A 26297-nucleotide genomic window follows, 5' to 3' on the forward strand; every position below is an offset into this window, starting at 1 on the left:
TTTTACGCACTTGATGTTGTGTTGGGCAGCCCCGAACAAAGGCTTCGTATTAGTACTACTCAGTGAAACTTGTAATGATTTATTGATAGTTTGAGGCTTCTGCCAGACAACTTGTTTGACTTGTATGTCTAGTGGAAATGATGCATTGGATAAATATGATCATCGGTGGAGTGCATAATCTTTAAATGATCTGTGTTTTGTTCTAGTACGCCAGAATTCTGTAAAACCTAGTGCAAATTATCTACCAGTAAAATTTGTACTGGTTAAAATTGCCCAAGAATCCTAATGTTTTCTTGTCAGTTTTCTTATTTACCTGCACATTTTTTTCCTGGTTTCTCCTCAGTGTTTCTATTTCATTTATGTTTTAAAGTAAAGCCTCTAATGCCCTTGCCTGATAAAAATTTAACTTATGATGGTGCCGATCAGGGTAGTGCAGTAGATTGTGGAATTTAATTTAAAGGTGTCAATGTACATTAAAAAATTTTACGTTTTAAATTATCATCTTGAATTTTATTATTTATTAAATACATTAGCAGTTAATAAAATGACATAATTATGGGGCTGGGCTTAGTTTACAGGAAAAAATACATTTCTGGAATTTCTGTAACCTCTTAGGATTTTATTCTTAAATATACTGCTGCCACAGTTCTCTTCTCCTCATCATTGAAAAGCACAGAAGGGCAGATTATCCCCTGCACTGCTGAGCATGTTGCTTAATGACCCTCGGGGGATAGTGAGAATCTGCTTATGATAGCGAAAACTCGGACTTGTATCTGAATATGTAAATAGCCTTCCTAAAAGACGTGATTGTTCCAGTGTGAAGACACGTGTCTGTCTCTCAGTGTTCAACCGCTGATGTTGCACCGCTGCTTGCTGACCGCTCCTTTAGCAGTTCCAGGATTTTTCTTCCCTCAATACTGTGAAGCTACAATAAATGTTTGTGTTAACAAGTAAAGGAATCAGTGAAAGGGCAAGAGGAAAGGAGGGAAAGAAGAAAGTTGGGAAGAAAGAGAAGAAGGAGGGGAGCAAAAAAGCCTATTTATTTCATTCTGAGCTCTTTGGGAATTTTCATTGATACTCTGTATCTGAGCTTTATTTGGTAAAAAGACAAACGTATTTGTTATACCTAAATAAAATATCTGGCTAGACTATTATCTTTACCAAAGAAGGCAAAATGAATGTTGGACACTCTGAAGTGTTTTTAAAAAAACAAGCCCGAAAAGGATGCGTGCAAGGTTTTTAATATAAAAACACTAATTAAAATTTATAAAGAGTTGTTTGGACTTGATATCATTTGTAGGGGAAGAACCCGAGGCCGGTATTCCAAAGATGCATGAAGAAGTGACTTTCATCTTTACGTCCTGTAGATTCAACCCTGGGTTGAATTGATGGCTGGGTAGAAGTGTGTGGGTGGTTTAGAAGTAGATGTGGGCTGCCCAGGCCATGTAGAGGTTTGACCATTGAAATCAATGTTGATAATTCTGAACAGATTTAATGGCTTTCCAAAGAAGACTAGGATTTTCTACCTTTAATTAGGATTATTTATCATATGCTTTGGATTAAAGCAATCATGAGCAAATTATTTCTAATTTCTAGTTTTATCTTAGTTTATATTTAATATAACATACTTCCTTTTACAGATTTTTATATGTGGAGGCTCCTTTTACTAATCTTACATACAAATAGTTTTTTTAAGCTGTTTATTTAATTAAAAAATCATTTTATTGGGGGCTTGTACGACTCTTATCATAATCCATACATCCATCCATTGTGTCAAGCACTTTGGTTCATTTCAACCATTTTTTTCATTTTGTAGTCAAAAGGTAATTTTTTTTCGCTTTAAATTGTAAATGTGACCTAAATTTTTTTTCTGTTTTCTTTTTACCACATATGATAAGGGTGCTGCATTTGAATCGTTCTTTTTTGCCCTTTGAAATTACTAGCTTTCAGTGCTGTGATTGTTTGGCAGTGCAGGATATGTTGTTTGCCCTCGCTTAGCAAGGTCAAATGTGTATATATATATACCTTTGGGAAAAGGTGTTTAGACCCTGTATGCCAACGGAATGTGCTTTTATTTGTAAAGAAGTTTCATAATCTTACACAGATGTTGTTTTTAAGTCACAATAGTTTACATATGGGTGGAAGAATTTACTGTACTGAAGGAAAATGACTGCCGGAGACTAGAGAGGCAAGTCAGGGGCAGGAGCCAAAGTAAAAAGCCAAACCTTGAGAAGAGTAAAATGAAGATATAAAGCCATTTGTGAAACTGATCTTTTCAGCAAATATTGATGCACACCAACGACTTGCAGATCTGGGCCCTAGGTTCTGAGGATGAAGCAGAGGATGAAGTGACCTCTCCTTTCTCAGACCTTCATGTTATTCTAATTGGCAGAGAAATCCAATACAGAAATAAATAAGCTTTTTGTTAATGCCAGACGGTGCTGTGTGCCATGGGAAAGCTAAAAAACTGGAAGGGAGAATAGGGACCATTTACACAGAGGCATCCGGGTACCTAACAGACGAAGTGTCTCCGAAAGGCAACGGAAGCTAGGGAAATGCCATTGGCAGGGAAGGACAGAGGCAGGCAGGACAAATGGAGGTTATAAAAGCGCTGGAGCAGACACGTTTATAACTGAATTCCAAACGAGGCCTCAGCGGAACGGACCTCCCCCGCTGTTTTTGGGTCTGACATCTCTCTCCCCCTTTGTATTCATTTCTTAGGAAGAAATACATAGTCCCAAGCACTTCTTTCTCTTCTACTGAAAGTTTTTGTTTTAAAATGCTCATCAGGATTATAGTGCCAAATCAAACTGGGAGAATAGGCTGAGAGACAGTAGTAGTAAATGTGACGATTATTATGAAATTACGAAGCTGATACATTCTCAGGGAAACATACTGTATGGAGTATTTGGATTTCCATCCTAATCTTAGTGAACTGTAAATGTGCGTTGTAATCTTACCAATTTGCAGAAGATGTGTACACTGTCTTGTGTGCTAGATATAAATTGAGAAAGAACTAGCTCCATCTTAAAAATGCATGGAATTTATTTTTTAAAAATTTAAAAGAAAGCAAGACAAAAATCTTGTTGGTCACCAGCCTGTTCTTCTAAAGCAGTGGTTCTCAACCTGTGGGTCGCAACCCCTTTGGGGGTTGAATAACCCTTTCACAGGGGTTGCCCAATTCTTAACAGTAGCAAAATTACATTTATGAAGAAGCAACGAAAATGATTTTATGGTTGTGGGAATCAACACAACACGAGGAACTGTATGAAAGGGCCGTGGCTTTGGGAAGGTTGAGAACCACTGCTCTAAGGCTTCTGTTAAGTTTTTTGCAATTTTAACTCAGAGAGGAAAAAGTTACCAATAAAAGAGCATTTTTGTGATCTTCAGTATGCTTGGTATGTGAGAGAGTGGGGGAGGGAGGAGCACGGAGAGGATTAGGGAATAATTCTGCAGGATTAGGATAAAGGCTCCATTAGTATGTTTAGATGATAGTGTGAGAGGTGAGATTTTACTTTCACTCAAAGGAGTTTCGGAACCAAATACAGCCCCCTCTTCCCCCCACTTCTGTTTATGATCTTCCTCTATAGTTGATCCTAAAGGAATTAGAATTGCTAATTCGGGAACATTGCTTCCACACGCTCAGTTGTTAAGATACAGAAAAGTGCTAATTCCCCTTTTCCCTGGATGAGGAACAGGTTTAGTGGAAATATCTGACAGTTGCTGCTAATGGGGTCACAGAAAACCCTGGAAACATAGCCGGGATATTGGAAAACTCTTGGTGAAAATGTCTCTCTATGCTTACCCAAGGTCTAGACTAGGATAATCAGATGTGGACAGTGGGCCGTAATGTAGTTATGGGAGTTGGTTGTCATCATTACTGTTATTTATTGATCCTCTAGTGTGAATCTTTCCTATTTGGTCACTTGATAGGGCTGTTTGTTTCCCATAGCTGACACAAGCCTTTCCTTTCGGGCACTGTAGGTATAAATTATACATATTTCATTTTATTTTTGCTCTTACATTAAAATGCACACCATTTTTATCTGCATTTAGATATTTAATTTTCTTTACAGCATAACCTATGTTTTGAGGATGCTTCCTATAATTAAAACTTTTCATTTAATTCTCATTCTTTATTTGAGAAATAGCTTTATTCTTTTAGATAAAATTATAGTTTCTAACCACCATGAGATTTGTATGTCCAGATAAATAAGCATACAGAAATAATTGCAATTTGTTCTTATATGTATTAGTTCAATTTGTGAAGTCATCTTTTATGGCTTTCATAATGAAAGATAGTATTTGTATGCAGAGTTAAAAAGCAGACATGTAGTCCAAACTGCTTAGATACATGGATTTGAAGGCATTTTATTAATTTCAGAGGAAAAAGGTGTATTATGGAGTGGAAATATTTCAAACTTATATTTGTGATGTGAAGTCCAGCTAGAAGCTGCCGGGTTTTCTTTTCATGGCTAAGATAAAGTTAGATGCTGGACAATATTTAATCTGAAGTATTTTTAGTAGTTCACCAAGTATTTATTGAATACTGCTTACCTGGGGCTCTGAGTGGGCTCTGAGTTACACTGCTAACTGGAAGGTTGGTGGTTCAAACTCACCAGCCGCTACTCAGGGGAAAGACGAGGCTTTCTGCTCCTGTAAAGAGTGACAGCTTCAGAAACCCACAGGGGCAGTGCTGCTCTGCCCTGTTAGGCTTTCTGAGTCGGAATCAACTCCATGGCAGTGAGTGTAGTTTTATCCTACTTGGACAGCCCTGCCCTACATTCTATGGTTGACTGAAAGAGAAGAGTCAGTAAAGATGTGCTTCCTCCAACACTATGTGGTCTAATGAGGAGAACAGCCATATACATATGAATGTAAGAGAGTATAAGGAAACCTTGTGGTGTTGTGATTATGAGTTTGGCTGCTAAGGATCAGGTCAGCAGTTCAAAATTGTCACCTGCTCCTTGGAAAGAAGATGGGGCTTTCTATTCTTTAAAGGGTTCCAGCCTGGAAAACTCACAGGAGCAGTTCTACACTTTCCTAGAGTTGCTGTGAGTTCACATGAACTAGGTAGCAATGAGTTTGGTTTGGTAATAGACTATCAGATACTGTGTAAGAACATACAACATTCTGTATACACAGTAAATGTTAGGTGGGAGATTGACATACTGTATAGATTTTTGGATTATCCTTTATAGGAAAAGAACTCTTAACTGAGTCATATGGAGATTACAGTTTGAGATGTAATGGGCAAAAAGACTTGACGTGGGAGAGGGTTTATATGAGGGAGCTTAAAACACTTCATGGAAAAATGATACGGAAGATCCACGAACTGTTGCAGCTACTTGTACTCCTTCCTACCATCTATTTCCTTCCTTTTGCTGACTTCCTTCTGCTTGCCAGGCATTGTTGTGTAGTCTAGGGGTGCATCTGAGAGTCGGTCTCTGCTGCCATGGAGGAGAGAGCAAATAGTCAACAAGCAAACGAATGAGGTAATGCTCACAGTTACAAAGGCTTGGAGATATTACCCCATATGTTGATAGTAGTCCATAAATTCCTCTTTAGACTACACAGCCATGCAATGATGCCAAATGCTGGAAGTTCACAGCCCAGTGGCTGGAAAGTCTTGTGGATCCAGTGGTGGTAGAAGCATCTCAGCGCTGGTGTGGGTCTCCATGTGACTCCTCCAGCTCCAGGGCTCTGGCTGCCATCTGGCTGCCTGTCTCTATGTGGCTTGTCAACAGGAATGTCTTTCAGGGAGTGTGTGTGTGTCCTGCCTCCAGTGAGCTATTTATATCTTTAGTACCTCCAAATGTGTTCATCAAGCTGCGGCAGGCTAGATTCCACCCCTTTACAAGTTGACACCAGATTATGTAGCTCCCACAGAAGGTGACTGGAATTCTTTCGTTACACTCCATGTAACTTCTTTTTGTTTCTGAGAAAGAAAAGGGACATGAAAGGACAGTGATTTGTCGACGTATAAGAGGTGAAGAGAAAAATGAGGGAAGTGCTGTCAGGCATCCAAACATGAGTTTGTAAATGTTTCCAAGAATGGGATAGCCGATTTGACAAATGTATTATGTATAATGGAGAAGGTATCTCCTACTTTGAAGGAGATACCGTTGTTTTGTAAAAAAAAGTTGCATAGTTTTGGGGGGATTCCACTTTTGGGGGGATACCCCCTTGTACCTCACATCAACATCTAACTAGTGTGTGACCAAACAACTGAACACTATTGGTGAACCAAATAGACATATAAATTCAATCACATTAACCCCCTATTTGTCACCTTGGCTTCCAATTGTGTGAGCCAATGGCTTAGTATAAACCTGTCTGTCTCTCTCTGTGTACCTCTCTCTCTCTTTCTCTCTCTCTCTCTCTCACACACACACACACACACACAGACGCACACACAACATACACACACCGAACCCTGTGAGGATTGGAATTAGATGGCATTTCCTAGTTTTTCTATGTCTCACCACCTTGGGCCTTTTGACAGAATGCAGGCGCCACTCCTCTATTGCTGTCTTCTTAGTGGGACTTTTAGATGTTCTCCCTGCGAGGCTTCTGCCTTCCACAGCCTCTTGCTTTCAGGGGCTTTCTTCCACCGTTGATCCTTGCACAGCATGGGGCTAGGGACAACTGCCCATCCACACAGCGAGAAGAGACTCTGCATGTAGCTTTTGACAGCCCCCCCCAACTAATAATATCCTGCTGTTGACCAGACACCTTATCAATACCATAGACAGTCAATTAGCATACATTTTGAATCTTATATGTATTATATGTTGCACCCACATAAAAGTTGCCTTTTGAATGCAAGATAAAGTAGTTTTGCAAAGTGTACGGTTTTTGTGCCTACTCTCAGAAATGTAGTGAAGACTTCATGAATGTCCTTTTTTACAGTGCTTCTTAAGTAGGATTCATTCATCTTGAAATGGTCGCAATTGCAGCTGCAGATGTCAATCAACTCTACATACTTTTTCTTATCATGTCATGACTTTTATCTTATTAGGACCCCATCCAGTATCACTAGTGGCACTTTGAGTCCCATGGGGTAGTCCAAGGTTGACAGTAGTGCACTGGGTACAATGCAATCACTTTCTACTGTGATACACAATGAACTGGCGAGACATTGCGTATTTGGAGATTGTTGTCACAGTATTTAAAAACTCGGTGTATAAGTTGACTCCCTGAGTTCCAGCCCATGTTGTCAAAGGTGTACTGTATTCATGTTAAATATTGCTTTTAGGGATTTACTTCATAGATCCATTGGTTTATTTCTTAAAGGATTTTTTGTGACATGTGAAAAAAATCAATTTTGAGGTTAGAGCTAATATTTATTATTTAACAAAACTTAGGAATGCATACTCCTAAGCCAGTAAACTGTGAAACAAGGTCACAGAAAACTGCTTCACTTAAACCACTTTTAGATTAACCAACTGTTTCAAGGAAAGTTGGGATGATCTCAAAGATGAGTCAAGAAAGGGACGACCATTGGCCTTTGCAAACAGAACCTGTAGCGGAAGTCCAGAAACGGAAGGAAGAAGACTGCAGAATTACCATTCATGAGCTCGCTGCTGAAGTTGGGATCTTGCGTTTTTATGCATGACAGAGAATCTGCTCATTCTTTCAGAGTCACAAGGGCTGTCCTATGAGAATCTCCTGGTAAACCATATCTCCCCACACTCTGCAGCCCTGATAGTGCCCTGTTGACTGATGTTCCTCGCCCTTCAAGAACATTGAAAGGGAATACATTTTGAGTACCTGGAAGATTACAAAACTGCTGTTTTGATGGCTATGAATTGAAAATTTCCTTGATGAATATTCGATGGAAACACTGCCTTCGTAGGTATAGAAACATAGATGGAGGATATACTGAGAAGCAATAATTTTGTATTTTGAGAGTTTTAACAGAGGTTTCTTTTTCAACATTTTATTAGGGACTCATAAAACTCTTATCACAATCCATACATATACATACATCAACTGTGTAAAGCACATCTGTACATTCTTTGCCCTAATCATTTTCAAAGCATTTGCTCTCCACTTAAGCCCTTTGCACCAAGTCCTCTTTTTTCCCCTCCCTCCCCACTCCCCCCTCCCTCATGAGCCCTTGAGAATTTATAGATTATTATTTTGTCATATCTTGCCCTATCCGGCGTCTCCTTTCCCCCTCTTTTCTGTTGTCCGTCCCCCAGGGAGGAGATCACATGTAGATCCTTGTAATTGATTCCCCCTTTCCAACCCACTCACCCTCTACCCTCCCAGCATTGCCCCTCACACCCCTGGTCCTGAAGGTATCATCCACCCTGGATTCCCTGTGCCTCCAGCTCCTATCTGCACCAGTGTACATCCTCTGCTCTATCCAGACTTGCAAGGTAGAATTGGGATCATGGTAGGGGGTGGGGGGAGGAAGCATTTAGGAACTGGGGGAAAGCTGTATTCTTCATCGGTGCTATGTCACACCCTGACTGACTCATCTCCTCTAGACTTAACAGAGGTTTCTGTAGCGATACTTTTGGATCTGCCTTCATAGGAAGAGTTGCCCTAGAGTCTAGTGCATTCCAGGCATGCTCTTTCTTCTCTTTGTCCCTGCAGTAGCAGATTAGTTTCTCCTTCATAACAGTCCAGCGACTCCTTTTTTTGCTTATTAATTCACAGTCCACCATGATCAGGCAGCAGTCGTAACTTCTAGTTCAGTAGACCCATTGTTATGTTTCCCTGTGGGAACACTCCTCCCCTTGAGACTGAGACATGTATGTACACAAGCAAAGTATGAAGTTGTGGAGGCAGCAAGCAAATTTGGCTTGTGGCGTCAGTAGGAGTAATAATCCGTAGGAGTCGATTGAGTAGTGCCAATCCCATATTCTTTTCTTGATCCCTGCCTGTGGGAGAAACCAACACATTGAGTCAATACATGTGCAGCCTGGTGGAGGAAAAAAGTCATTCTCCAAGTACTAGCTAACACTGTAACTGAGTCTTCAAAAGACAATTCCACTAATCTGTCACGCCATCTGTTCAACATATGATTGGGAACATGGTAATACCAGTGAATTCTATGAGCATGTACCAATTACACTGTATTTGCTATAAAATACAGTGCTATGTTGAATGATAAGATGATGGGTGAGATGGATGGTAATTTTGGCAGAAGCATTGCATGCATGGAAAGGAAATTCATATCCAGAATAAGTGAATATTCTAGTAAGAACAACAAATGTCCCTTCCATGATGAAAATGGTCCAGTGTTATCAAAAATACTTTTTAATGTTCTTATCTTCATATATTTATGATAAAGAACCAAAAATGAATGAAACTTAAAAGACACAAATATATTTATGTTACATATATATTAGAGTTTAAAAATAATAATAGAGTTTCAAAAGCTCATGGAAAATGGAATTACAAGATAATGGAATTTTTCACAAATATTTTTAAACCCCTGATCCTTTTAAAAATCATTTTATTGGGGACTCGTATAGCTCTTATCACAATCCATACATACATCCATTTTGTCAAGCACATTTGTAAATTTGTTGCCCTCTTCATTCTCAAAATATTTTCTTTCTACTTGAGCCCTTGGTATCAGCTCCTCTTTTTCCCCCTCCCTCATGAACCCTTGATAATTTATAAATTATTATTTTGTTGTGTCTTACACTGTCTGACATCTCCCTTCATCCACTTTTCTTGAAACCCCTTTTATGGATACCTGTACACACACATTTAGCCATTCGATCCCACTAGCTGTTCTTCAGGGGAAAGATGTGGCAGTCTACTTCCGAGATTTCTAACTCGGAAACGCTATGGGGCAGTTCGACCTGGAATCAACTCAATGGCAGTGGGTTTGGTTTAGGTTATATGTGGGGCTACTTTGACTCATAACCAAATAATTAGTGGTTTGAATCCACCAACAGCTCCAGTGGAGGAAAAAGAGACTATCTGTTTATGTCAAGATTGCAATGAATCCATAAGAATAGTTTTACTCCCTCTCACAAGGTCACTATGAGTTAAAATCGACTGAGTGGCAGTATGTTTTGGTTTGTATGTACTCTGCTCTTCTACTGGGTCATTTCTTAACTTGAGTAGCTCATAGTGACCTTTATTACTGAGCTACACATAGCACCAATCTTATGTTCTAATTGTACCTGTAATAGTTCTCTATTGCTGTCTAATATAGTTTCCCAAACTTATTTGGCCTCCAGAACCCTTTTCCTAAAAACAAATCACTAGGATCCCCAGTGCTAATTAAAGACTTTTTGGTATTCTAGCCCCAAATCCAGAATGAAGTGTAGGTGTCTGTTATTGCGTCCCCCGTTGGATCATTCCAGGACCTCCCTGGGGAGGGGGGCATTGCCCACTTTGGGAAACAATGCTGTAGGAGATAGTACCACAAACATAGCTTTAAAAAAGCATACCCCAGGAGCCTGGACACAATAGAGCTGGACACTTTGTTCCGTGTTTGTACCCTACGCTAGAATCAAGGTGACAGCCCAGGTGTGCTCTGAATCTTGGGTTACCTTTCGAAGCACACTTCCCTGTCATTTGAGAGAGTACCTATTTCTTTGCGTCTTTAAGACTGAGATCCCAGTTTCTTTGCTCATGTAAATGCCCAGTTCCTAGATACTGCCTGCGTCTTCCATAACTTGACAACTCCTTAAAGGCCAGTGGAAGTTTCTCTCATCTGCTATGTGGATTCTTATATAATATAATATAATAAAATCATGGAGTTGGTTACCCCATCTCCTTTCCCATGTAACACAACTAAATTAAAGAATGATTATATATTTAAAAGAATGACTATCATGTTATTGCTGTACTTTACTTATTTGAAGATAGTCTATATTGTGCTTGAACTCATGGGAGTTACCTACCACTGTGACTCAATGTAGGAGCTGTCCGCCAAAGCGCTTAGGGTAGTTTAGAGTTGGAATAGTTCTCATGTCATTTGTTTTTCCTTGGCTAAAATAGAAAGTTCATTCACGTGGTGTAGCCTGATTTTCAGGAGCACTAAAAACACCAAGTCCAGTGTTGTCCTGTTGATTTTGACTCATAGCTACCCTATAGGACAGAGTAGACCTGAGTTTCCAAGACTGTTATCTTAGGGAAACACACTGCTGTGTCTTTCTTCTAGCTGCAGGTGCATTAAAACCATTGACCTTTGGTTAGAAACACAATACTCAATCCAGTATGCCATCAGGGCACCTGTTTTCATGAAACCCAAAACCAAACCCATTACGACCAAGCAGATTTTGATCCACAGCAACCCTGGAGGGGGAGATTGTAAATCTCCTCAGGTGCAGATAGCCTTGTATTTGCCTTGTGCAGTGTTGGTTAATGCAAACCACCGACCTTGCAGTTGGCAGTCAACAGTGCTCTATTTCATTATCATAGTAAATGTTTCATAGCTATTTGACAGTGATTCACAAGGAAGAGTCATTATGGACAAAAATGTAAAAATATCCTAGTAAACATCCAAAAGGATATTTTCAATGCTGCTCTGGATAAAATGATTAAAACTTGATATTTATGGCATGTGCAGTAACAATAAAGAACCTAAATTAGGTACAGAAGATGGAATGAGAAGATGTATGGTTTGATTAGGGTCCTGGAGGAAGGTGGGAGAAAAGCGGGAGGAGACTAAACTTTGAGGTCGCTTGTGCAGGCACTGTGAGGGTGGTTGTGTCACTGACTGATGAAGCCAGTTAATGTTTGAGTGCAGCTGGCGATGTGTTGATGCGAGAGTCGAGATGTGGTCTCCAGAGGTAAACCAAGAGGCACAAACCAGCATTTCACTTGTGTGCTTGTGAACGCCATTGCTTTCTCTGGCTATAGAATCACAGGAAGTTATTGATTAGGTTTTCAAATTACTCCAGGGATTGTTTTTAATGTGTAATGTCCAAATGTGAACTGTTTAATAGCGTTTGAGTAAAAACTACCATGACAACTCCATCCCCACATTCGAGACTTGGTAGTGCATTGACTTCTTAGGTAGTTGGGAGACAATTTGGGCAGTATGTAGCTGGTATGGCAGATCTAGAATCAAATCCTAAAGCAGAGTGAATACGTTTTAGTAAATATAGGGGGAAAGTGAGAGAAGAGCAGAAAGCCCATCTGTCCTTTAAAGGCAATACTTATTATAAAACTTCAAATAATGGAAATGTAATAATACAAAAAGAAAGACATATAATTCTCTTTCTAGTAACATTCTTTTTTTGTAAAGGGCCAAATAGTAAATGTTTTAGACTCTGGTGGCTATTCAGCTTTTGCAATAATTACTCAACTCAGTGTAGTAGGAGTATATGAAAGCAAGTGGGCATGAGTATGTAATAACAGTTTATTAACAAAACAGTGGCAGGCTCAATTTGGCCCACATGTGATAACTGGCCAATAATTGTTCTAGAATATAACAGTGAGTCTTATGTTTTCTGCTAAGTTCATATTGTACATAATGTTTCTCAACTATTGTTTTCCAGTTAGTACCATATTTTGAACATGTTTTGGTGTCAATTCATAAGAATCTAATATGATTTTATACTTTTGTTCTTAAGAATTTTCACTCATAAACAATGATTTAGTCAACTTTCTTGTACACACATATTTTTCTGTAGGTGGAGAGCATGTTTATATGACATGTTATTGTAATTGTAATTGCTTTGGATCAAATTAAAATAATCCTACCTTTACCTAATTTGTGTGTGTATAAATAATGTTTCTATGTATTAAAAAGCCCTATATATAAAAATCACATAGAAGCCTATATATAAGGAAGACCATAAAAGAATAGATGCATTTGACTTATGGTGCTGGAGAAGAATAATGAAAGTGCCATCGACCAATAAAAGGACAAACAGTTCTGTCTTAGAAGAAGTACAGCCAGAGTGCTTCTTAGAGGCAAAGGATGGCAAGACTTTGTCTTACATCCTTTGGACATGTTGTCAGGGAGACCCTGGAGGAGGACATCATGTTTGGTAGAGTGGAGGAGCAACAAAAAAAGGAAGGCCGTCAACGAGATGGGTGGACACAGTGGCTGCATCAGTGGGCTCAGGCAGAGGAGCGATGGTGAGATGGCACAGGACCGTGCAGTGTTTCCTTCTGTTGTGCATAGATTTGCTTCGGGTTGGAGCCAACTCACTGGCACCTAACAGCAACAGGACAACATAAAAAAGCATCTACTACAATTCTCCCATTTATTTGAAGTGAATAATTTTGTTAATATTTATGATAGGTAAATTATATTGTTGAAATTGATGTATGTATATGTATGGATTGTGATAAGAGTTGTATGAGCCCCTAATAAAATGTAAAAAAAAAAGAAAGAACCAAAAACCTGGGAAAAAATTATATTGTTGAAACATTTCTCAAAATAGGTCATTTTCAAAATAGATCTATTTCTCAAAATAGATCATCTGAGATATTTGATTGCAAGATTTAAAACTCTGATCATTACTTTTCTAGGTATCACTTCAGTTAAGCATTCTCATGATTACCAATGTCATATATTAATTTTCCTTATTTTTGTTTTAATGGTAAGAGAAAATGGGGAAGCAAAACCCAACTTAACATCTACCCAATGATGAGTCCTATGAAGCGGAAGGCAGATGTGCTTCCAACCTTCAACCTTATTTGCCGTGCCCTATTCTGATATCAATAAAAATTGCCTCGTGGCATTCTGCTTCTCTGCTGGGTTCCATAGTCCAGTGAAATGGCCACATAGAACTCATTGATATTACAATACTCACCACTAGGAGGTTTATTAGGGAAGTTAACAAGGCAGGGTTAGAAATGTTAAGGATACAGTTCTTTTGCCCATAGTGCTTCTTCTTGGTCATGCATTTCTTTGGCTCTCAGTCTCAGCCATGTGGTTACTTGGCCTCTGCACTGCTTACAGTGTTAAAAAAAACTCCTTTCATGCTGATGAATATCCAAATGGCATGTCACTCTACAAGCTAGCTCCTCTGTAACGATACTCAGCTTTATTTGTTGACGGGGAAGCTGCTACTCTGTCTCATGGTTCCTACACTGTTCACTCTAATGCTGCAGCCTCTTGATCACTGCTCATGGCTCTTCTCAATGGTCATGAGATTCTGGTTTCCAGCTTCCACTATGGTTTACTTTTATACTTAGCAGAATAGCACTGGTACCTGGCTATCAAGAGACATAGTATCTGGGGTCTTAAAGGCTTGAAGGTAAATAAATGGTCATGTAGCTCAGAAGCAACAAAGCCCACATGGCAGAAGCACACCAGCCTGTGTGATCATGAGGTGTCAAAGGGATCAGGTATCAGGCATCAAAGAGCAAAAACATCTTATCATTGTAAATGAGGGGGAGCGCAGAGTGGAGAAACAAAGCCCATCTGTAGGTAATGGGATACCCGCTTATATAAGGCTTGTAGGGAAGAGACGAGCCAGTCAGGGTGCAGGGCAGCAACAATGAAACACACAGCTTTCCTCTAGTTCTTAGATGCTTCCTTCCCTCCACCATCATGATCCCAATTCTGCCTTAAAAATCCGGCTAGACCAGAGGATGTACACTGGTACAGGTAGGAACTGGAAACACAGGGAGTCCAGGACAGATGAATACCTGGAGGGTGGAACGAAGGTAGGGTAGAAAGGGGAAACTGATTACAAGGATCTACATATAACCTCCCTGGGGGACGGACAACAGAAAAGTGTGTGAAGGGAGACATTGAGACATTGGACAGTGTAAGATATGACAAAAAAATTTATAAATTATTAAGGGTTCATGAGGGAGGAAGGGAAAAAATGAGGAGCTGATACCAAGGACTCAAGTAGAAAGCAAATGTTTTGAGAATGATGGTGGCAACAAATGTACAAATGTGCTTGACACAATGGATATATGTGTGGATTGTGATAAGCATTGTACAAGTCCTCAATAAAATGATTTAAAAAACTAAATTGGTGACATTGTATATAAAATTAAAATGATATATATATAGAGAGAGAGAAATAAAAGAAGTGACCAATCCCCCCAGTAGAGTGCATGCGCATACCTTTCTGCATGCTTCCACTCAGTCATTTTGTGGGAGTTTCAAAGTTCAGTTTGAAGAGACATGCCAAGTAATTAAACTGCATTTTATATAGTATATGAGAGGGCTTCAAAAAGTTGGTAGGAAAGTTCCAGTATCTTTGAATTCCCGTTTTCCATAAACTTTTTGAAGTCCCATCCTATATGCTTTTGTTTCTGTCTTTTTGCTCATTATTAGTGTAATTTTTCCATTTTTTCCCCCAACTCACTGTAGTCTAGTAGATGCCAACTCTAAGTAACCCTGTAGGACACTGTAGAACTGCCTCTCAGAGTTTCTGAGACTGTAACTGCCTACACGAATAGAAAGTGTGCCGTCTTTCTCCCCTGGAGTGGACTGTGTCACAGTCCAACTTCTTCCGACCCTGTATGGCACCAGGGCTCCTTTTGCCTAGCATTCCACCCAAAATCAAACTCACTGCCATCACAGAATTTTGACACACAGTGAGCCCATCGGGCAGTGTAGTTTCTGAGCCTGTGAATCTTTTGAGAGCAGAAAGCTGTGTCTCCTGTGGAGGGGTCGGTGAGTTCAATGGCTAAACTGGTGCTTAACAGCCCAGTATGTGATCTAATCCAAGGGTTTCTGGGCTAGCATTAATTGACTCTTTTGTTTGTTTTGTTTTTATTAAAAGATCATTTTGTTGGGGCCTCTTAAAATTCTTGTTAAAATCCACACAGGCATGTTTGTATATATGTTGCCTTCACTCATTTCTAGACATTGACTTTCTGTTGAGCTCTTGGTATCAGCTCCTTATTGCCCCACCCCCATGCCCCCTTGATAGAGTATAAATTATTCTTATTTTCATATCTTCACCGAGCACGGTCTCCCTTCCCCCATGTGTTCTGTTGTTCTTCCCCCTGGAGAGGGGTATATGGCTATGTGTCCATCATTGTGATCTGTTCCCCCTTTCTCCCTCTCCCCCACCTTAGCCCTATCCTTCTGGTCTTGTTACTGTTGCTGCAATTCAGTGCTTCAATTCCATGCTGACTCATAGCTACTAACTTGAACTGCAAATGTCATAACCCATTAGAATTAAAGTGTCTCAAGCCAAAGGTCCAGTGTCTTGTAGATTTTGAGTTTGCCCGAGTCTTCAGAAACTTGCTATAATACTCAGGTTGCTCTTCTCTTATGAGCTCTTGCTCGTAAATTCTGGGCTTTATCTATTTAGGATGTTAGCCACATTGCTAAAGGTAAATGATTGGAAACTAGGGGCAGCTATGGTAATGAAAGTTGAGGCTTCCTGCTCCTGTAAACATGTATGGCCTTGGAAACTGTGGATCAGTTATGCACTCTGTCCTCTAGGATTGCTATGAGTTGTAATAGTCTTGGTGGCAGTGCTTTTGCCTTGCTCCGAGAGTACACCTGGGTTTATTCCAAAGGCTCTGGTTAGTTTCTTAGTTTCACCTGTAAATACCAAATGCTGAATGGGAAGAGTCCTGAGGAATGTCTTCATTGTGCTAAGGCTTCTTAAATATTGACTCTCTTTGAAGCGCCTAAATACTTTTAAGGACCACATTTAGTCTTGGAGTTTTTTGCTTGTTTTTAGTTTAAAGTTTTTGTTTAAAAAAAAAAGAGGGCTTAAGTGGAGAGCAAATGCTTTGAGAGTGATTAGGGCAAAGAATGTACAGATGTGCTTTATACAATTGATGTATGTATATGTGTGGATTGTGATAAGAGTTGTATGAGCCTCTAATAAAATGTAAAAAAAGGAAAAAAGAAAATGAGTAGGGCAAAGAATGTACAGATGTGCTTTATATAATTGATGTATGTATATGTATGGATTGTGATAAGAGTTGTATGAGCCCCTAATAAAATGTTTAAAAAAAAGTTTTTGTTTTTAAATCATTTTATTGGAAGCTCTTACAGCTCTTATAACATTCCTTCCATACATCCATTGTGTCAAGCACATTTGTACATATGTTTCCATTATCATTTTCAAAGCATTTTCTTTTTATTTGAGCCCTTGGTATCAACTCCTCTTTCCCCCCCTTCCTCTTCCATCCTCCCACCCTCATGAACCCTTGATAAATTATAAAATATTATTTCCATGTGGTACACTGATCACTGTCTCCCTTTACTCACTTTTCTGTTGTTCATCTCCCAGGTGTGTGTGCGGGGTGGGTGGGTTATACATCGATCATTGTAGTCTGTTCCCCCTTTACCCCCCTACCCCTACCCCTCCCCTTCCCCTCCTGGTATTGCTACTCTCATTATTGGTCCTGATGGTTTTTTTTTCTTGATGGGTTTAGTTTATCTGTCCTGGATTCCCTGTGTTGCGGCTCTTATCTGTACCCATGTACTTGCTTTGCTCTAGCCAGATTTGTAAGGTAGAATTGAAGTCACGTTATTCGGGGGTGGGGGGCAGAGTTGGAGAAGCATAAAAGAACTAGAGGCAAGTTCTTTATGCCACACTGCACCCTAACTGCCTTGTCTCTTCCTTGTGACCCTTCCGTGAGGGGATGTCCAATTGTTATACTTGGCCTTTGGGTTTCCAATCCGCCCTCCCTGAATCTTGAAGATTTTTCTTGTTTTTGGTGTGATTGCTTTCAAACAAGCAAATTGGAAATTGCTAGAAATATAACATTTTATTCTTATATTGTTCATTTTTTTCATGTGAAATAACACATCTCTGTGAGCATAATTTCCTAAGTGTGGAGTATACTCTCACCCACAAAAAAAATTAAAACACATTTTTGAACATGGAATAATCACATGTTATATGTATATACATTTATTTGACAATATTCATCTCTTACAGGTTGCTTAGCCAGACAATGAAGGATCATCTTGTAAGAGTAGCAAATGAAGCTGAATTTATCCTAAGCAGACAGAGAGCAGAGGATATTCACAGACATGCGGAATTTGAGGTAGGTTAAACATAGAGTTGGCATAAGGAAATTGCCGTTTTTAAGTGTTCATAATGGTCGAATGGGAATAGGGTATATCTTTACAATATTCATGAGATGTTCTATAATGATAGCAAACTCTTCGTAGCCCCATGGTCTCAAAATCCACCGCCAGATGCGCATAGCAGCTCCTGGGTTTGGCTAACCGGATCTAATAATTGGGTAACATGGTGTCCCCATGAAGAAAGCTAGCATAGGACTTCTGTCATCTTCGGGCTCGACAAGAGCTAATTAGCTAGAAGTTACCAGTGTTTTTGTGGTAAAGAACTGTCCCGACTCTTGAGATGCTGCACAAGGTTTTCTGTGTGGCTACTAACGGACAGGCTTGGCGTTGGCGCTTCCTGCAGGGTCGTTCTGAAGGATGACAGTCATGGACGACCCTGCGGAGCACTGCTGCTCTGAAATTCAGGGCCTTGCGTGAGTCAGTGAGTCAGGAGGGACCTAACAACTGGCTGGTCTCCTTGTGATACAGTTCCCATGCAGCCCAATTTGCTCTTTAAAACTGTACGGACTGTTGGACTGTAGTACATTCACATCCTCATCGGAAAAGCTTCTCTTTAATTTGACACCCTGCTAGAAAAGCTGAGTACACCGGTTCTTTCCTATTTCTCTGTATATTTGGGGGTGTGTTTTCATTTGTATGATGTCAGAATTTTATAGCATTTATTAATTTATGCAGTTTAGTATTGTATTTGGGTGCCCTAAATTCCAACGTATTTAATATCTCATATATTTAGCCACAACTTCTTCAATACAAGGTTCTTTGTTTTTACTCGATGAACCTGGCCGTTAATTTTGGCCTAGCTTCCCTGCCCCATCCCCTTGCCTCCCCCACAAAAGTGGTTTGTGTGTGTGGTGAACTTCAAGTTTATCACTTTTAGGAATATTTGCCTGAAGTCTAGATGTTTGAATTGGCATCCCTGTTTGAGCTAACATATGTAGCTTATCTTTACTTTCTTTTAGAATTGTGAAGATACTATTTCAGTGTCTTATGAATTTGAATGTTGCTTTCAGACACATGCCAAGCCACTCTGTTTCCTTCCTTCAATGCGTAGTTTATTTTTTCTTGTCATCTTTCCAAAGAATTCTTTATTTGTCCTCAAAGGAGTTCTTTAGCATCAGTTGGTTCAGTATTAAATGTGGTTTTTATCAATTTATTCTGGAATGTAGTTTCTTTTAAAAAAGTTTTATTGGCATGTAATGCACACATATAATTTCATAGTACAGTCATATTAAGAGAATTGTGCAATCATTAAAACAATCAGTTTCAAAACCTTTTCTTCTTTTTTCTACTCATTGTTAGTTCCATTTTGCCTCAATCTCCTGCCGTGCCCCTAGGTAATTGAGGTAATTGATTATCTAGTTACTATCTCTATCCTGGATTTTATATTACAGAAAATTATAAACATAAAAAAGAAACAAATCAACAGCAAAAATCTTAACCACAGGGTTGAAACACAACAGAAGAAAATTTCATTTGAAAAGAAAGTCAAAACGAAAGTCAAAAGAAAGTTAAATTGGATGAAAAGGGAGACCCAATGACAAGGTGTTAAAATTTTACCTGTCTACATCAGCTGTAATCATCTTGATTCACACATCCCTGGACTGTGGTCACAGGGGATTCACTTGAGACTTAATCCATGTGGAGACCTTGCATACTGATTTTGGGCCTCCACTGTCATCCATAGCCTTCTGCCTAAAGGGTATTCAGAATGTATGCTCTGATAACCATTTCCTTTTTTAGCTTTGTATTTTATTATTTGTAATCCATGGATCACACAGACTAGTATGCTTTTTCATGTGAAGTTAGTTGACATTTCACTCAGGTGGATGCTTGTTCGGAGAAAGAAAAAAAAAAGCCTCCCTCCTCCCACTGTCATGATCCCAAGTCTACCTTAAAAATCTGCTTTACCAGAGGATGTACACTGGTACAGATAGGAACTGGAAACACAGGGAATCCAGGACAGATGATCTCTTCAGGACCAGTAGTGAGAGTGACAATACTGGAGGGTGGAGGGAAGGTGGGATAGAAAGGGGGAACCGGTTACAAGGATCTACATATAACCTCCTTCTTGGGGGACAGACAACAGAAAAGTGGGTGAAGGGAGATGTCGGACAGTGTAAGACATGACAAAATAATAGGGTTCATGAGGGAGAGGGTAGCTGGGAAGGAGGGGGAAATGAGCTCATATCAAGGACTTAAGTAGAGAGCAAATATTTTGAGAATGATGAGGGCAACGAATGGGCAGATGTGCTTGACACAATTGATTTATTTGTAGATTGTGATAAGAGTTGGATGAGCCCCTAATAAAATGATTTTTTTTAAAAGAAAGAAAACAATCATGAACAAATTCTTTTTATTTCTTCAACTATATTTTCTCCTAGGCTTCTTTGTGTTTTGCATAGCTTTTTAATTAAAACCATTAAAATATATTGGGTTTTTGATATGGCTACACTGGTGATTAAGACATATGTACATATCTACCATGATTTGCTTTATTTTTACATCTCATTGGTGCTCTCTAACCCATGATTTCTCAAAGTGGGTGACGCTGCCCCCTGCGGGGTCTCAGAAAGACCAGGTCCCGCAAAAGCAGATACCTGTTATTGTCCTAGATGATGGTGTAGTGTACGAAAGTTTTTCATTTGTAGTGGGGTGCTGAGGATTTATTTTTCTGGGAAAGAGGCAGTAGGCCAAATAAATTTAGGAACCTATGCTTTATTCAAATATTCTTGCTTTGAGAAATTTATTGGTGAGTGAGTAAGTGGGGGACAAGGAGAGAGAGAGAAGAAAATCACCGAGATAAGTAAGAAAATGTTCTTAGAATACCTTAGTTTTATGCACCTTATATGATTTTGTTAATCATATTATGCAGGTTTATCTCATCTCGTTAGGGACTTTCTTCATTTACAGAAAATTAGCCTCATTTTTCACTTCCCTTGCTTTACCAATTTTTACATGGTTGATTTTAAAGATAATTTTTATTCAATTTACTTTTCTTCTTTTTTTGGGAATCATTTTGTATACTTTCTACAACCATCATTTCAAAAACATTTTATTTCTGTTTGGGATCAGCTCTTCTTTATCCTCTCCTACCACCACCCTACCCCCAGGAACCCTGGTTATTTTATATATATATATATATATATATATATATATATATATATATATATATATATATATTTATTTATTTATTTCCCTACCCCGGTATCTTACACCACCCAAGGTATCCATTCACCTGCAATTCGGTTATTTGTTCCCCTCAAGTGGGGTTATTCAGTCATCATTGCTGTCAGCTCTTTATATTTAAATTTATACCAGAATTTTATCAATTCCCTAGTATTGATACCAGGATATAGAGGAATAGCTAAAAAAAAAGTTGACCTTGGCAGCAACCTCAGTTCTAATTTCAGTGTCTTCAGTTTTCCCCTTTGTCTTGGCAGTTGATTTTTAATGTTTGGAGCTTTATCTTATGTTTCTTTTCTTGTTTGGCATCTTATTTGAAATAATACAAATGGATCATCTTTTTCATGAAATAAATTCCATGAAAATGGTTTATTCATTGTTTTAGACGTTGGTTTGTTGGCATATCATTCCCATATCATGCAGTCTCATTGTGCTGTCATGCTGTGCATTCCTCAGCACAATCATTTTTAGAACGTTGTCTTTTTTCTTGTACTTATTCTTGCTTTCTCCACATTTCCCCTACCTCCTATGCCATAACCTTAGGTAATTATTAATCCAACCGATTTTTTTACTTATCCTGGGTTAATATACCAGGGTTAATTAATTTACCTATACTAGATTAGTATAAAAATATAAGCCATTTTCTAAACCAAAAATTAAAGCTTTCACATTATCTCTTAATTGAAGTAAAGTATTTTTCAGTGAAATAGTATATTTTCCTGCTTAAATACTTTTAAGATTAATGAAGACATTGATAGATACTTGTATACCCACCACTCACTTCCATTGAGTCAATTCTGTCTGATATTGATCCTTTATAGTTTGTGAGGCTAAATTTTAAAAATCATTTTATTAGGGGCTCATGTAACTCTTATCACAATCCCAGGGAGGAGGTCACATGTAGATCCTTGTAATTGGTTCCCCCTTTCCAACCCACCGTCCCTCTATGCTCCCTGTATCGCCACTCTCACCACTGGTCCTGAAGGGATCATCCGCCCTGGATTCCCTGTGTTTCCAGTTTGTATTTGTACCAGTGTACATCCTCTAGTCTAGCCAGATTTGTAAGGTAGAATTGGGATCATGATAGTGGGGAGTGGGGGTGGGGAGGAAGCATTTAGGAACTAGAGGAAAGTTGTATGTTTAATCGTTGCTGTGTCGCACCCTGATTGGCTCGTCTCTTCCCCAGGACTAAACTTTCTCCCAAGGATTGGCTGGTCGTTTGAATTGCTGACCTTTTAGTTAGCGGTCTACTGCTCAAGCCATCATATCACCATAGCTCCTTAGATACTTTTATATTACCATTTATTAATCTCCTAATGAGTGTGAAATAAATCTTAACAATCCTTTAAAGTGTTACCCTCATCTCTGTCTTACAGTTGAGGGCATTTCATGTCCAGAGAGGTTCAGTGATTTGTCCTAGGTTATTCAGTTAGTAGATGAGGAAACTTGGGTTTGTATCTAGACAGTCGTCTGCAGGTTGCAGACTTTGTGAAACTTGTTCTTACTTGTTATGGTTTACTTGAAGAGATTCTGTTGTATAGCATAGATTAATTTTTGTGTTTTTTTACTCATTACCCGTTTATTCACTTAATATATATGTATATATAATTTTATTTTATAAAGGTTTACTTATTGTGAAGAGGTTAGAAAAGTAGAAAGAATCGTATGATGAATACCCATCATTAGATTGCATACCTGCTATTGTGGGAAGGGCAAGGAAAGTAGGAAAATGTCAGTGTTCAGTTCCTGAATTACATTTTTTCTCCCTGTTCCTAAGCTGGACTTTTATCTATTATGGAACATCCAATTCTTTCAGGCTTTAAAACTGATAGTTACAACCTAACAGGAGTTCTTCATAGTGCATTCATTGAGCAGCAGCAGTGCTTTGGTTGGATTATTTAGTTACTGACAAGTGGCATTCCCTGTTATATGATTTATGTAAATCCACAGCTTTTGTATCATAATATTAACAATAATTTTAGATTCAAATACATATTGTTTTAGTTCCTGCAGTAATGCTATACCCTTTCTTAATCTAAGTTCTTTTTGGTCCATATATGTTCATAAATTCTTGGAATCTGAATTTATGATTACCATTGGATACTGCAAATTTCTTGATACCTTTACATGACTTCCTTTTTACATGACTTCCTGCATTCATTGTAAATCATGTTCAGCAGCCAGTTTCTCTGCATGATTTCTCTCTAATAATTAAATTTAGCATTTCCAGCTGCTGAGAAATTTGTTGGCCTTTCCTGTTCATTTGTGTTTCCTCATGTGTAAAGCATAAGGCATCCACTAGCTTTAATTCTTCTGGAGGCCCTTTTAGAACCTTGGTTTAGCAAGAGTGTGCTCTGAAGAATCCACTTTTGTACTCAATCCTAAATATGACTCTAAGTATTAATCTGAAATCTAATCTAAATGCCAATTAGATGGTTCCCTACATGGCTTCTTCTAGTGCTTGTTAAAGTATTTACAGTTTCTCTCTTAGAATGACAGATTAGGTTATTTTTAATGATGTGTAATTTCACACTTATAAATGTAGCTATAAGCCATTATACAAAGCTATAAGCTGGACTAATTAATATGAGGTTCAATATGAGGTTTGTTATTATCCCGTGATAATTGTAAGTCACAGAAGTAAATTTTAAGGCTTATCTTTTAGAATTGCATAATTGAAAAACTGCTCAAACATCTATATTTGTAGAGTGCTATTTTTTTAAAAAAAGTGTTTACTAATAACTGTATTTGCTGATAGACTCATTATCTGCTTTGGTAAGGTACCAGGCCTGGAATATGATGCCCATTGTTTGCCATTACTGCAGAAAGCACTTTTCACAAATAATGGGTAATGAATTATGCGTTGCCTAGTTCTGTTTGCTATTTTTAAAAGTCTTGAGTGGTTATTCTTGAAAATCTTAATGGATTCATAATATGAACAGCCAATAGAAAATCATAATTTTCATTTGTGGATTTCCTTAGAATTAAACCGTATTAACTGGTAATAAAGTAGGTCCTTTACTGAGATTCTTATTTGGCCCAAAGATGCATGTTGTATAGTTGATTGGTGAGTGTTAAGTATTTACTAGCTGACTTCATAAAACTAATATATTATCTCATTCTTGATGTAATTTTATACTTTTTAAAAATTTAAGCATGTTGCTGACAATCAAATGCTATGCTATCTAGTGGAAGAGTGATAATAATACAAATTTGTTTAACTGTTAATCATCTTTAACTGCACATTTTTCAGCAGAGTTTTAGCCTGTAGAATAAAAGCCAGTTGATAAAACATTTAATTTGAGAATGAACAGTAGCACTTAAAAGAAGATGGAAGTTTAAAAAATGATTTTTAACATCTGGGGCTAAGTGGTTTAGTATTACAGAACCCTTTGAGAGTTTGTATTACTTGAGGTGCCAGTTATGGATTTTCTTCAGGGATTAGGAATTAGGAGAAGAAATCGTGTTGGAAGGAAAATTGGCAAGTGTAGTTTGGAATATTTGAGAATGAAATTCATTCGGAATTCAGGATAGGTCTAACTTGTATTGATTTTGAAAAATAAAAGTTTAGTGTCCAGATAAGATAATTGGATAGTCGTAAGGTGACCAGATTTTAACATTGGTAGAGCGGGACACCATTACTAAAATTCATATCCTGGCAAAATAGCCACATGGCAGCTGAAAACTGTGTACCCTAGCTTGTCGTGCATTCTTTCCAAAAAGCGGGACTTTTAAAAAACGCTGCAGGATGCAGGACAAATTGTAAAAATCGGGACGTCTGGTCACCTTATTTGGATGTTATAAGCAAAGGGTACTTGACCTGCCACTCCACTCTGCTTGAGTCCCAGAGTGTAGAAGTTGAGAAGAGGTCCTAGGGATTTTGATAGTTGAATGTTAAGTCCTTTCACAAGCAATCAGTTGAACTAACTCATTTAGTTCATTATCATAAACTTACTTGGCGTTCAATAATGCCCAGTCATCCTACTGTAGTCAATGATTTCATGCGTACTCTACTCCAGATCAAATGCCCCCACTCTACCCATTCTGTCAGCTGAAACGCTTACCTTGTGTTTATTGCACATGTCGAACTCGTGAGATTAAAACGGAAAATCTCTCCATCAGCAAACGAATCATTGTTTATGTTTTCTTTTTTTCTCATTGGAGAGTCCCACCTTCATTCACCATTCTGGTGGGTTGTTTTCCAGTGCCCTTCCCTATTCCGCTTTCAAGAACTTTAATCTTTCTGTTAACGCTTCTCTTTTTTTTCTCTTGGAATCAGTATTTTCTTAAAACAAAACAAAAAACCCCAGCATGTGAAAATAGTTCCTACCTGTAAAAATTTTTTTAAAGCTTCTTGAATCTACATCCTCTGTACCCAGTTTTCTGTCACTCTAGATGAGTCATATTTAATTAATATTTTTGCATAGTCTCATTATTTCTTCTGAACTTTCTCTTTATTATTGGCAATTTGGCTTCCACCACTACCGCTCCCTTTTGAGACTATTCCTTGAGATTACTGGTTACTTCAGTGCAACTAAGCCATGATTCACGCCTTCGTTTTTAATAAACTTTGCCTCACTTCCTAAATGCTACGGGCTGCTTTCTCCTTTATTGAATTTGATAAGCCATGCTCTCTCTTTGTTAATCACTCTTTTAACGCCTTTTCTCTGAACAGCTTTCAGGTGCTGATGTGCCTGGAACTTTATCCTAACCCTTATTCTGTTTTGTGTTTACATTTCCTTGGTAAATGATCTGACCTACTTCTATACTTCTTAAATATTAACTGCGGTGTGATCATTCTGAAATTTTTTAAAAAAATTTTTTTCTTCATTCTGAAATTTTTATCTCAAGTCCAGGTTCCTTTCCTGAGTTACTTGTTTAACCCCTGTTTCGTATTCCCTTGGGTTTCTCACAAGCCATACTGAGCTGTGTACCCTCATTGTGAAGAGCTTGAACTGTGGATTCCTAGACCCTCACTTATGGTACTGACTAATATTTTCTAGGATTTTTATCCTTTTGAGTAGCTTCTCAATCCTCAAATTGGTGTTTGAAATGAGCATTATAATGGAGTTGTGAGAATTAACTGGAGTTCCTATAAAACAGAAAAATATCTGGCATATTGTAGATACTCTGCAAATGATGAGATACTGTT

General features: G+C 38.4%; 1 protein-coding gene across 2 annotated transcripts in view; it reads left to right on the plus strand.

The window, feature by feature from the left end:
- The window catches only part of LRBA (LPS responsive beige-like anchor protein), a 706055-nt gene that overhangs the window by 263808 nt on the left and 415950 nt on the right, over positions 1–26297 (plus strand). For both annotated transcript variants that reach the window (XM_075543710.1, XM_075543711.1), the window contains exon 36: positions 17811–17919. In XM_075543710.1, coding sequence (XP_075399825.1) covers positions 17811–17919 — 109 coding nt within the window. The remainder of the gene's footprint in view (positions 1–17810; positions 17920–26297) is intronic.

This window comes from Tenrec ecaudatus, chromosome 3 (genome assembly GCF_050624435.1).
Source record: "Tenrec ecaudatus isolate mTenEca1 chromosome 3, mTenEca1.hap1, whole genome shotgun sequence".
NCBI lineage: Eukaryota > Metazoa > Chordata > Mammalia > Afrosoricida > Tenrecidae > Tenrec > Tenrec ecaudatus.